At 36.6% G+C, this 13,410-nt stretch overlaps 1 protein-coding gene across 18 annotated transcripts in view; it reads left to right on the forward strand.

Moving 5' to 3' along the window:
* NEB (nebulin) overlaps nucleotides 1–13,410 on the forward strand; it is a 219,245-nt gene that overhangs the window by 70,174 nt on the left and 135,661 nt on the right. For all 18 annotated transcript variants that reach the window (XM_070768009.1, XM_070767914.1, XM_070767927.1 and 15 more), the window contains 10 exons: nucleotides 270–374; nucleotides 1,362–1,469; nucleotides 4,324–4,635; nucleotides 4,842–5,045; nucleotides 8,586–8,690; nucleotides 9,841–9,948; nucleotides 10,312–10,623; nucleotides 11,084–11,287; nucleotides 11,786–11,890; nucleotides 11,980–12,087. In XM_070768009.1, the coding sequence (XP_070624110.1) occupies nucleotides 270–374; nucleotides 1,362–1,469; nucleotides 4,324–4,635; nucleotides 4,842–5,045; nucleotides 8,586–8,690; nucleotides 9,841–9,948; nucleotides 10,312–10,623; nucleotides 11,084–11,287; nucleotides 11,786–11,890; nucleotides 11,980–12,087 (1,671 nt within the window). The remainder of the gene's footprint in view (nucleotides 1–269; nucleotides 375–1,361; nucleotides 1,470–4,323; nucleotides 4,636–4,841; nucleotides 5,046–8,585; nucleotides 8,691–9,840; nucleotides 9,949–10,311; nucleotides 10,624–11,083; nucleotides 11,288–11,785; nucleotides 11,891–11,979; nucleotides 12,088–13,410) is intronic.

Raw genomic sequence — 13,410 nt, forward strand, 5'->3', positions numbered from 1 at the left:
TCCCCTACACCATTTTTTTCTGCTCCTTACCTCTTATTTTTATTTCCCTTGCCCTTCTAATTGAGTTAGAAATAATTCTTTCTTTTAAATTATTTTTTAAGTCTGATTTTATTTTTGGTGTCTTTCCTGAATTATATATTACTTTAGTTACTACATTAATTTGACCTAATTCAAATTGAGTGCATTCAAATGTCTTGTTATTTTTTTTAATTTCTTGTTTGACCTAAAAAGTTATTCCAATTTTAAATGTATTTTTTTTAACTTTCTAGTATTTATACACCGTTGATTGGAACAAAGATAAAACGAAGATTCACGTGATGCCAGATACGCCAGATATTTTACAAGCCAAACAAAATCAAACCATGTACAGTCAGGTAAAATATGTAATTAAACATATTAAATGATGTCATGGTATATAATTGATGTAAATTCTGAAGCTATGGAAATGAATGCGTCAAAGTGGTTAATAGAGGGATGTTGCAGTTCATGGTGGTTAGAAGCAAGTGAACGGCTGTGATTATATATTCATTCCATGGAGGTAGCTACTGTGCCTCTTTTGTTTATCTCAGTACTAATTGTGTTTGGCACAGTGTAGAAAATCAATAAATCTCAAGTTATTGAAAGAAAAATGCACCAAATAGACCTGGTATGAGCTTTGACTTTCCCATTTATGAGTTGTGTAATACTGGGTTTAAGCCTTAGTTTGTTCATTCCCAAAACTGGTACCTTTAAAGTGCCTATGACATTGAATTGCTATGAGCACCAAATGGGGAATTCCATGCACAGCTCTCATCACAGCTCCTGGCACACAGTAAGCACTGGATGGCCTTCAGTTGTGTTTATTACTGTCCAGTTTAAACATACGTGCATCAATTCAATGAATTTGAGTCAAAAAGATGAACTTATTCTTTGCACCTTACAAAAGGCATTTTGTTTTCTATTACTTTTATCATTTAGATAATTAAAATTTTGTTACCTGACCTTTTTAAAATCAATTACTTTAATACCTATATTCAAATTAGTAGGCCTAGACTGTACTTAATGGTAGAGGAAATCTACCTAACATACCTGATATGAACACATTGTGTCTGAATGAAAAAAGCCGTAATCAACTATACTATTAATGCCAAGGTAGTGGGGAGCGAGTCTCAGAGGCAAAAAAAAAAAAAGTCGAAGCCAGATCACTTGATGCTAAGTCATTGCTCTGTTAAACAGCTTATATTCTTTTTTATCCATATCTTTAGAGATAAGATAGATGATGTTAGAATCTGATGTCCACTCTTTAGGTAAACTTCTGTTCAATAATCCTTTGTGGTTTTAATATACACTGAATAATGGTAAATATTTTCTTTAATTTTCAGAAACTCTATAAACTTGGATGGGAAGAAGCTTTGAAAAAAGGCTATGATCTCCCAGTTGATGCAATTTCTGTGCAGGCAGCCAAAGCTTCCAGAGACATCGTTAGTGATGTAAGTATTTTTTGACTTATGTGAGGATATATTGATGTCTGAATCTAGTACTTTAATGAGCTGGTAATGATTTTTACAGATAGTCCTCACCTTTCAAAATGTAATGCAATCTCCTTCATCTTCTCCTACCCTCTTCACTTATCCCAATCCACTCTTCTTTCTCACTGATTGAATATCAGAAAAGGGGCTTCCTGAGTAGAGACTGAGCCAGAGAACCTATAAGACACATTACACTAAGTCGTGATGCTTCTACACATTACAAAAGAACCAAAAACTTTGTTTTCCCGCTTGCCTGCAAATAATTTTCCTATTTGTCTATTTTAGACAAACTCAAAGTGCCAGACAATACGTAACCTCAACAACCTGATGATTTTTCTTTGCACATATTTAAAACTCACTGTCAGTTCTTTTTATTTAGGCCATCCTTGCTTTTACATAATTCTAATAAATTGGCTCAGGGTGTAGAAAATACAGGAAGTGGCAGGAATTTAGATATAAGATACAGAGGACTTAACTTTCCCCTGAATATCTGGTTGAAAGATCATAAAACAAAGACATTTGCTCTTCAAGGCAACTTTTTTTTTTTTTCTGACTGCATGCAGCTTGTGGACTCTTAGTTCTCCCACCAGGGATTGAGCCCCGGCCATGGCAATGATAGCTCCAGGTCCTAACCACTGGCCTGCCAGGGAACCGCCAAGGCAACTTCTAATTATGATTGGAAAGGGTAGTAAATTTGGTGAAAAACTGGATACAGTTCCTATTGGTCAATTAAATTTTTATAAATATTCAATTTAGAGATTCTGCAAACTCAAACATATCACTTTGTTAACCCCAAAAATTAAACACCAAAAATTTGAAGAATTTCAGCTATAGAGAATAAATTACCAGAATTTTGTCCCAGCGTCTTAATCAAAATCTTTAAATCAAAGCAAAACAAGGATTTGATTTGGAGAGAAAGCATGTCTAAAAACAATCTGACAATAAATTCTAAGAATATAAGGGAAATTTCTCTCTAACTCAGTTAATCTGTGGCACTCCAGAAGTGTTGGGAAATTAATTAGATGATGTGTTATTACCCACTCTCTGCCTTGCAGGTCAATGTCTCATTAAAATGAATCGATGTGATGGTGAACCTAAAGCAGTAGTAATGTCTTAATGGTCCTCAGAAAGTAAACTCATTTTCATTTAATGTTAGAATTCCCTATGAGGTAAAAATAGTTTAGCAAATTAAGACATTGCATCAATACTTTCCTAAGAAACAACATTTATTTTCATGTAAGTCTGTTAGGATTTTTTTAAATCTTACCCTAAAATTGAATTACCTTTAAATGAATTTCCCACCATTGTAGAGATTATTATCTCCTCTCAGTTTCAAATGATTCTTGTATCTATGCCACCTAAAGAAATTAGAGCTATTTTTATCAATACTAAATAAGTTAGAATCACAGAATTTACAGTTAGAAGATAACGATGTTTATTTAATCTCCCACTCAACATCATTCTCTCCTTTCTAATAGGTCTTCTCTCTATTCCAATAGGTCTCTGGATATTTACAAATATAAGAATTTTTGTGTCTTTCAGGGCAGTTTGTTTCTTTGCTGGATCATTTCTAATTGCCATTACGTATTTCCTTATTTCAAACTTAAACATGTTACTGGTCAGCCTTAGATGTGTGTTCTAGAACTCCATAGAGTAGCATATTTCCCTTTTCACCTGATATCCCTTCAAACATTTCAAATTTATTATTTATTCTCCTTTGGTTTTAGCTTTGTACATCCTTAAATCATTCTACTTGTGATGTGTTCTGTATTTTCAAAACCCCTTTCAAAATAGAGTACCTTAAAACTTGGTGTTGTGTTCCTGTTTCAGGTTAGGCCAAGCAAATGAATTTCTGATTTGCCTTTATTTGTACTCCTACAGAATCTCTTACAGAAATCTACTTTTTAAAAAGCAATTTTGTCATATTGCACAAATTGAACTGATGGTCCACATAAATTCCTGAGCATTTTTAATAAGACATAACCACAAAGCTGGGTATCAAGAGAGAGTAGAACCTACTTTTGTAAAGTATAATGTGTGTTCAGCATCTGGCATCAAGTAAATGCTATTATCCAATTATTATTATTACTCTTGTCATTGTCACCAACAACAATGCAGTTTTTCCCAATTGAATCTAAATATTGGGTTTCACTATTTCTTACATTTATGCACTGCATTTTGACCTATCTTGGCAGTATGTTGAGATCTTGTGGAATTTTGTTCTATTCTAACATATTTGGCAGTTTTTATGAGCACAGACGAATGAATCTGAACAAGACAAGTTTATATGACACAATTATATGGTGAACCACTAAAAAACCCTGCAGTTTAATAAATTAATCTACACTATTAGGCCTGCTCATCAAGTCCTGAATCTTCCCAATTATTTTTTGCAACTTAGCCATACTTTTCCCATTATTCCTATAAGCATTATCAAATGCTACCCTAGAGTCAGCATACGTAATGTCCAGCACATTCCAACATATATTTCTGCCTCTAGTTGAATTTAATTTTTCATCATAACCTGTCCTGATACTCAGCTACATTATGTCTTTTTAGAAGCCTCTACTTAAGCTTTCACATTTCTTTTTTTTTTCCTTGTTTTTAAATTTAAATTTGTTTATTTTTAATTGGAGGATAATTGCTTTACAATATTGTATTGGTTTCTGCCATATATGAGCATGAATCAACCCATTTTCACATTTCTTACTAAGTTAAATGAAATTCTCGTTTCAGTTTTGGAAACATGCAAACAAAGAAAACAGAGTTTAACTTGTGTTTATGTTAATAAGAGAACTGTTTCCCCTGATTTCAGTTTAAATACAAACAAGGCTACCGCAAGCAAATTGGCCACCATATTGGATTCCGGAGTCTGCAAGATGATCCAAAGCTTGTGTTGTCCATGAATGTAGCCAAAATGCAGAGTGAAAGAGAATACAAGAAGGACTTTGAGAAGTGGAAAACAAAGTTCAGCAGCCCCGTGGACATGTTGGGAGTGGTACTGGCCAAAAAATGTCAGGCCTTGGTCAGTGATGTGGACTACAAAAACTACCTGCATGGGTGGACATGTCTGCCTGATCAGAATGATGTGATCCATGCTAAAAAAGCTTATGACCTACAGAGTGAGGTCAGTTTCTACTAAATCTCATAGTATATGTGTATAGTACTTCATATCTCATATGAGTGATCATTTAATCATTAAGAGACAGAAACTACATAGACAAATTATTATTGAATGTCTAAAACATACCTTTTTTTGTAATGCATATAATTGTTTGAGTCAAGGGTCCGGATGAGGATGGAATTTTGATGGCATGCTTTGTATTTTCACAGAATTTGTATAAGTCTGACCTTGAGTGGCTGAAAGGCATAGGATGGAGTCCCTTGGGTTCTTTGGAGGCAGAAAAGAACAAACGGGCTTCAGAAATCATCAGTGAGAAGAAATATCGCCAGCCTCCGGATAGAAACAAGTTCACCAGCATTCCTGACGCCATGGACATAGTTCTGGCAAAGACAAATGCCAAAAACAGGAGTGATGTGAGTACCTCTTCGGAGATAAAAGAAACTCTACTGCCTGATACCCAGTAGGTGCTCAACAGTATTTGCTAAATAAATTAGTAGGATAACACAGCATCGCATGACACAGCATCATTTTTTTATTTCGTTATTTCATTTGAATTATCAGTTACCCTATAGTGGATCTTGTAAAAATGACTTAGTATCAATTTTTGTCACCCAGAGCTTGCTTGCTTATTTATCCAAAGCATAACAAGAACATATTTCTTTATTTGAAACGTGTGCATTGAAGACCCAGATGTGTGCATTAAAGACTCAGATGTACAGTGTATTAGAGGGAGATATTCTGAGTACCTTACACAGGCACAGGGGAAATGTCATAAAGGATGTATTTTCTTTCAAGTGATTATAATACACTTCACTTAGCTGAATCACAATAGATTATATATATTTATTTATATTTGTATTTATGTATATTCCATTTCCTTCTTATTTCCTTCTCCAGCACTGATTCCAGTGTCTGGCATAATAATAGGTGCTCAGTAAGTATTTATTGAATAAAATAAATGAAAGATGTGTAGATTAATTCTATGCAAAGAAGGGAAAGATTACTCTACCTTCCTCAGTTAGAAGCATAACCCTGAAAATTACAGAGCATTGAATTATGTGCACTAAGATTTTGGAGCTAAGAACATTTAAATAGATTTATAGTAATAACTCTTTGAGCCTTAGAAAGATCTAAATATATATAACATTTTATATATTTTACATATATGTTTTTATAGAATATATGTAAGCCCTTAATTAGCATATGGTAAGCATTTTGATAGTTTCCCAGGATGGCTCAGTGATAAAGAATTGTCTGCCAGTGCGGGAGACGCAGGTTCCATCTCTGTGTTGGAAAGATACCCTGGAGATGGAAATGGCAACCCACTCCAGTATTCTTGCCCGGAGAATTCATGGACAGAGGAGCCTGGCGGGCTACAGTCCATGGGGTCACAAAAGAGTTGGATACAACTTAGCAACTAAACAACAACAACAACACAACAAAAGCAGTTTATAAACTGTGGCTCCTCTCTGCCTAATCACCCCCTCACAGACGTCTTGCAGTTTTGATATCCAGAATTTATAGTAACTGCTGACCTGTCAGTTTTATTAGGAATGTTCATGTTCCCATTTTTTTTTTTCGTTTCTTACATGATATTTTATATGTTTCAATGTCATTTTTATGGTAGCAATTTGAATCCATCAGATGACTAATAAAGCAACAAATTCCTACAAATTATTTCCCCCTTTAGAAAAGCTTCTTGTTTCTCCATGAAACAGGGCTGTGTATAAAGTTCTGAACTAATATGGTGGCCAATAGAAAAAGCCTGCATCATGAAACCTATCAACGCAAAGTCTCAGGATAGACCTCCTGTGCAGTGTGCCCCTGTTACAGGAGACTGATCTCTAGGCCTCAGGAAAGGGCCACTGGGGTCCTGGAGCCTGCTGTCTCTCCTTTTGAATAGGCCAGTTCATCTATCTCAGTGTAAACAAACATTCTTAGCATTTTCTGTTTTCCGTGAGGTGAAAGTGACACATGGCATTGAAATGGTCCAGCTCAGTGGTTCTCAACCAGGGACAGTTTCGACCCACAGCGGGCATTTGGCAACACCCGTAACTTGTCATAACTTGAGGGAGGCATGCTACTGGAATCTAGTGGATGGGAGTCAGGACAGCTCCCCCACAACAACAACAACTCCGGTAAACACCAATAGTTCTGAGGCTGAGAAATTCTGATCTTTCTCAATCATAAAGGTTAGTCCAGGATAAAGGTATAAGAAAATTCAGAAGCCTTGTTTTGTTGTAGTCCTGAAGGTCTTTGGGTTACAAGGACCATAGTAAGCATGTCAGGAAGGAGAAGGGGGCCAGCCCCTCACACCCCACACTGCACACCTCAAAGGGAAATTGACAAGTCCAAGCAACCAATGAGACTTTAACATTTTTTATATTGAAATAATTTGAGCATGCAGAAAAGTTGAACTTAGTACACATAATTTATATGTGCATGTATATACATATATATATGTATATCTTCACCCATATTCACCAATTAGCATTTTGTCACATTTGCCTTTTTTCTCTTTCCCCCTGCCCCATCTCTTTCTTTCCTACATGTGTATGTTTTGTGTGTGTGTATGTGTGTTGTTTCCTGATACTGCTCTACCCCTAAATACTCCAGTGCATTTCCTGAAAATAAGAACATTCTCTTACATAACCACAGTGCAATGATCAAAATCAGAAAAGTAGTGTTAAAATAACACTAGTGTACAGAATTTACTCAATTTTACCACAAGCATCCTTTATAGAAAGAGAAAAAATTTTTTTGATCCAGGATCCAACCCAAGACCACACATTGAATTTATTTGTCATGTCTTTAGTCTATTTTAATCTGAACTAATTCCTCACTTCTTTGCCTTAAGAGTCCTTGATATTCATGAAGCGCGCAGGCCAGTTGTTGTACAGAACCTCTGTAAATTTGGGTTTATGTACTGTTTCCTCATGATTAGACTCAGGTTCTGTAGTTTTGGCAGGATAGCATATGTTGCATCCTCCTCTACACAGCATGGCAGGAGGCACATGATATCAATCTATCCTATTACTGATCATTTTAGCTTTGATTGCTTGGGTGAAATGGTGTCCTGAGGTTTCTCCACTGTCTAGTTACTATTTTAACCTTTGTAATTGATAAGTAACTTGTGGGAAGACTCTCTGACAATGTAAGCACACTATTTTTCATCAGACTTTTACCCTGTAGTTTTAATAAACCAATGAGATTTTTGTTTGGGTCTCTTTGTTTTCTATTGAAGAAAGAGAATGACCCTGGGACATACAAGAGACTTTGATGAATCTCATACAAAATCAGTTGGGGGAATCCTAATCCCCTCAAATAATTATGAGGTATAACTGTATGATAAACCACATAGGACATGAGACTCCCTAATATCTAGACATACCCCGAATATGTCATTTTTCCAGAAGATAAGATGTGTGCACGCTCAACTGTGTCTGACTCTTTGCAACCCCATGGACTGCAGCCCACCAGGCTCCCTTGTCCTTGGGATTCTCCAGGCAAGAGTACTGGAGCGGGTTGCCATTGCCTCCTCCAGGGGATCTTCCCAACTCAGGGATTGAACCTGCATCTCCTGCATTGGCAGGTGGATTCTTTACCACTGAGCCCCTGGGAAACCAGAAGATAAAGGCTGTCTCCTAATTAAATCCTGGGGGAGATTGTTTTAATCCCAAAAGGTGGAGAACTGCTGCTCTGTTTGATGATGCTGGTAAAGGTTTTAACTACTTGGGCTGATTTCTTACAGGCAGGGTTAGTTGCAACTTTGAAAAGGCAATCCATAATTATATTTTGAAAGGCAACTGTGTCTCATAAGTCATGAAATGCTATACCTATTTTCTGCTTATGCTACTATAATGCTTAATTTAGATGAATTAGTAACACTATTTGAAATTAACTATGTCACTAATCTAAGAGCACCACTGAAAAACCCTTTTATCTCATTTTAGATACTTTACAGAGAAGCTTGGGATAAGGACAAGACTCAAATTCACATCATGCCAGATACACCTGACATTATTCTGGCCAAAGCAAACTTAATCAACACAAGTGACGTAAGTTTCCAATGAAACACGTATTTTCAGATAGCTCCTTTTGATTGCTTCTGAGGCAATGAATTTATTTGGAAGCTATTTTGAATACTTGAATCATTTTAACTAACAAACTTCATATGACTTAGCATCCTCATTTAATGGCTTTTAGCTTGAACATCCCAATAACTGGCATTTTCTCTGTTGGATGGAGTTGGAGGGATGTGCTCTCTGTTCCTTGTGGTTCATTATTACACACGTTGTCATATTGTAATGGTCTGTATAGCTCTTCCCTGTATGGACAGAAGCTTCGTGTGGGGCAGAGACAAATCATATTGGATCTACAGTGCTTAGCCACTATAGTGCCTGACACACATGCAATTCAATAAAATTTAGATGAGCATAAAAAACTCATGCAGGGTAATTTTATTTTTATTTTTATACTCATAGTATAACCTCCTGAAATTTATAGATGTAAAAATTAATATTTTAACAATAAATTCTAATATGAAGACCTTAGCTTAAATAAGATACTGAAGTAATACCACAAAGGACTAAAACATAAAAACAAGTCCAAGGTCAATAGGTACTTTAAACAATCTGGTTTCTAAATGAAGTGCATTAAATTATATTCTCATTTAATTATGTAACAAATCTGAAGAAAGAAATTATTTCACTTAAACTTTTAAAATTTGATATTTAAACTTTCCTAAAAAAAAAAATCTTACATTGTAAAAATTATGAAGTGCTTTGTTTCTTGCCTAAAAATGGGGATCCTACTTTTGGACAGCCCTATATGGTGAAATAGACTCTAGTGTTGAGATGGCAAAGACATTGCTCATTTCTAACAAAAACTTCTAGTGAAAGAGTCAAAGTTAATTGGAAAACAGCACCTTGATGATATTTCATTTATCTACCAATTTATTCTGTCTCATTCTCATAAATATTTGGGAACAGCTGACATTTAACTTTGTTGGTCTAAGTAATTGAAGAGCTTTAGAGTTTAAAACAAGATTATTAGCAATCAATGGGCACAATTTCTAGTACATTTGAGTATTCTAGAGCTCAGAAGCTATTCTCAGGAACTCTTAAAATATTTAGCACATTGGATTCATTATGCTGCAGATGTTAGTGGGAAACAGTTTTTTTCAAAGTGATTTTCATTTCTTAACAGAAATTCTACCGAATGGGTTATGAGGAGTTGAGGAAAAAAGGTTACGATCTTCCTGTTGATGCCATACCAATCAAAGCAGCTAAAGCATCCCGGGAAATTGCCAGTGAAGTAAGACTTTATCCCTTGTTTGTACTGATTAGATTGCAATTTTCACTTCAAAAAAAGTCTCAGTTTAATTTTAAATTGAATAGACTCTTCCAAGTGACAAATTAAAAATAGTGAAATGATCCCAGGGACGCAGCATGGGGCGAGGATAAACTCAAGGGTGTATTTATTATGTATGGAATCTGTAGCCGGATTTAGCCTTTAATTTTTCCTATCAAAAAAAAAAAAAAAAGCACTTAAATCTGTGGCTATCTAGCCTTATGAAAATATTTGGAGTTACCGTGCTTTGTAATTCACCACAAAGGTAGTAACATAAGTTAATCTTCAAAAGACGAAGATATGTGTTTTTTTTTTCCCCTCCTTTAGTACAAGTACAAGGAAGGTTTTCGCATGCAGCTTGGCCACCACATTGGAGCCAGAAACATTAAGGATGACCCCAAGATGATGTGGTCCATGCACGTGGCCAAAATCCAGAGTGACCGGGAGTACAAGAAGGACTTTGAGAAGTGGAAGACCAAGTTCAGCAGCCCAGTGGACATGCTGGGAGTGGTGCTGGCCAAGAAGTGCCAGACCTTGGTCAGTGACATAGACTACAAGAACTACCTGCACCAGTGGACGTGCCTGCCCGACCAGAGCGATGTCATCCATGCTCGGCAGGCCTACGACCTCCAGAGTGATGTGAGTCTAAGTTTTTCTTTTGGCCAAAAGAAACCATGTCTGCTTTCCTAAGTGTCAAAGTTCCCTCCAAACGAAGGGAGTTGACTTTACACATCTGAATTCTACTTCCTGGACTAACGTTCACACTCCATCCAGTCACACAAATACTGGGAGCATCATTAATTTCACAAAAGAAAACACCAGCGAAGCACCCATTGCTTTGGTAGAAACCTCCAGATTACTGATCTAGTAGAATTTTGATGTTCTGTGTTCTTCTGTTTAAAATGTCTTTCAAAAATCTGTTTCTAATGTGAATATTTTGTGGATTCCCAAGAAATACCAAAATTTTAAAATTTCCCATAGAATTCAAGCATTGAAATGTATAATGTAGTATTTTATAATATAATATAAAACAAAATTTTATATCTTTAGGGGACTATCATTATACTTCTGTTTAATGGTCTATCACTTAAAATTTCAGAATTTGTACAAGTCCGACCTTCAGTGGCTCAGAGGCATTGGCTGGTTACCTAGTGGTTCTCTTGAGGATGAGAAGAACAAGAGAGCTTCCCAGATTTTGAGTGACCACGTTTACCGTCAGCACCCAGATCAATTCAAGTTTTCCAGCCTTATGGACTCCATCCCGATGGTTTTGGCAAAAAACAATGCTATTACCATGAACCATGTAAGTCCTTTCCTTAACTTGAGGTGGCTGTTAATTTTTGTATGTGTGTGTAAACACTGAAATCTGTTTCTATAAAAGAAAAATTACATTCGGTTCTTTTGCTTGGCCTTAAAGTGGTTTTTAAGTGGGCTTCCCTGGTAGCTCAGATGGTAGAGAATCTGCCTGCAATGCATGAGTCCCTGGTTCAGTCCCTGAGTTGGGAAGATCCCCTGGAGAAGGGAATGGCAACCCACTCCAGTATTCTTGCCTGGAGAATTTCATGGACAGAGGAGCCTGGCAGGCCACAGTCCATGGACTCACAAAGAGTTGAACATGACTGAGCAACTAACACTTTCACTTTCAAAGTGGTTTTAAAGTAAGTATTGCGCTTCTTATTGATGTGACATCTAGACCCAAAGGTGTCACAAGTACTGACTCACAGAGCAGACTCTTTACTCTCATTAAGAACTAGATTCGTTACTGACCTGAGCTACTCACACCTGTTTTTGTTTATTTCAGCACCTCTATACAGAAGCTTGGGATAAAGATAAAACCACTGTCCACATTATGCCAGACACTCCTGAAGTGTTACTAGCTAAACAAAACCAAATAAATTACAGTGAGGTAAGCAATGTGTTCGTGCTGCATGATAATATTTTTTCTTACACTGTACTTTATAGATCAGACTTACAAAGATTTATGTCTTTTTTCAGAAACTCTATAAACTTGGCCTAGATGAAGCCAAGAGAAAAGGCTATGATATGCGGATAGATGCCATTCCTATCAGGGCAGCCAAGGCCTCCAGAGACATTGCAAGTGAAGTAAGTGCACCTGCAGAGTTCTTTGCTCAGCTTTGGTTTCTCTCGAGGATATGTAGCAAAGCAAGTGAGCTGTGAGGTTAAGGTTTTAGCTAATGGTGTCTTGTAAGTAAATAGTTTAAAATAATGGTAATGAAGCTCTCAACATAAAGGCTAACTTCTAGCTATGGTTGAATCCATAGCAACATGCATTTCAAAATAATGTCCATTCCCTGCTGAACAAAAGGATTGGCTGCTTTACTATAGCTCAGACAGCCTTTTGACTTTGTGACATGATGTATGGAGCTTCTCTGGTGGCTCAGTGGTAAAGAATTTGCCTGCCAAGGCAGGAGATGCAGGAAACTCAGGTTTGATCCCTGGGTCAGGAAGAGTCCCCCAAAGAAGACATGGCAACCCACTCCAGTATTCATGCCTGGGAAATCCCATGGACAGAGGAGCCTGGCGGGCTGCAGTCCATGGGGTTGCAAAGAGTCAGACATGACTTAGCAACTACGCATCAGCAACAAACAATGTGACATATATGCAGTTGAACTCATCATAGGATCCCTTCCAAACCCAGCCATTTCCCGTGAACCAGTAAACCTGAAGGAATGGAACACATTAATCTGTTTATAGTCCAACCATTCCCGTGAATTGTATGTTTATCCCTGCATCCTGTAATTGGCTGTGGATATTTATTTACTTTAAAGATGGATTTGCTTACATTTCTACAAATGTTTATCTTTCTATTTCTATTGTCTGTGAAGTCAAAAGCATATTTTCCCTTTATATCCAAAATATGGGAAGTAGCTGTCATACTTTTTAAAAAAATGTTCAACTGTCAGAGAAGGATTAAAAGTATTATAATACAATATAATGGAATACCTGCTGCCATTAAAAATCATGTTTGTAGGGAATATATGGGCTTGCCTGATGGCTCAAGCAGTAAAGAATCTGCCTACAATGCAGGAGACACAGGAGATATGGGTTCGATTGCTGGGACAGGAAGATGCCCTGAAGGAGGAAATGGCTGACTACTCCAGTATTCTTTCCTGGAAAATCTCATGGACTGAGGAGCCTGGTAGTCTACAGTACATGGGGTCACAAAGGGTCAGACACACACAAGGGAACATATAATGACATAGGAAAATGCTTAAATAATAACTGAAATGAGCAGACACAAACCCATCTACAGTATGACCCCATTCTAATTTTATTAATATACTCTCTTACATGTACACACCTCCCCACAAAAAGTCATTTTCATCAGCAGTTATCACCAAATGGCAGAATGTCATAATTTCTGTTTTCTTTTTTGTATACATATATACAAGCTTTATTTTCTCA

This window comes from Bos indicus, chromosome 2, assembly GCF_029378745.1.
Source record: "Bos indicus isolate NIAB-ARS_2022 breed Sahiwal x Tharparkar chromosome 2, NIAB-ARS_B.indTharparkar_mat_pri_1.0, whole genome shotgun sequence".
In the NCBI taxonomy this organism is placed as follows: Eukaryota; Metazoa; Chordata; class Mammalia; order Artiodactyla; family Bovidae; genus Bos; species Bos indicus.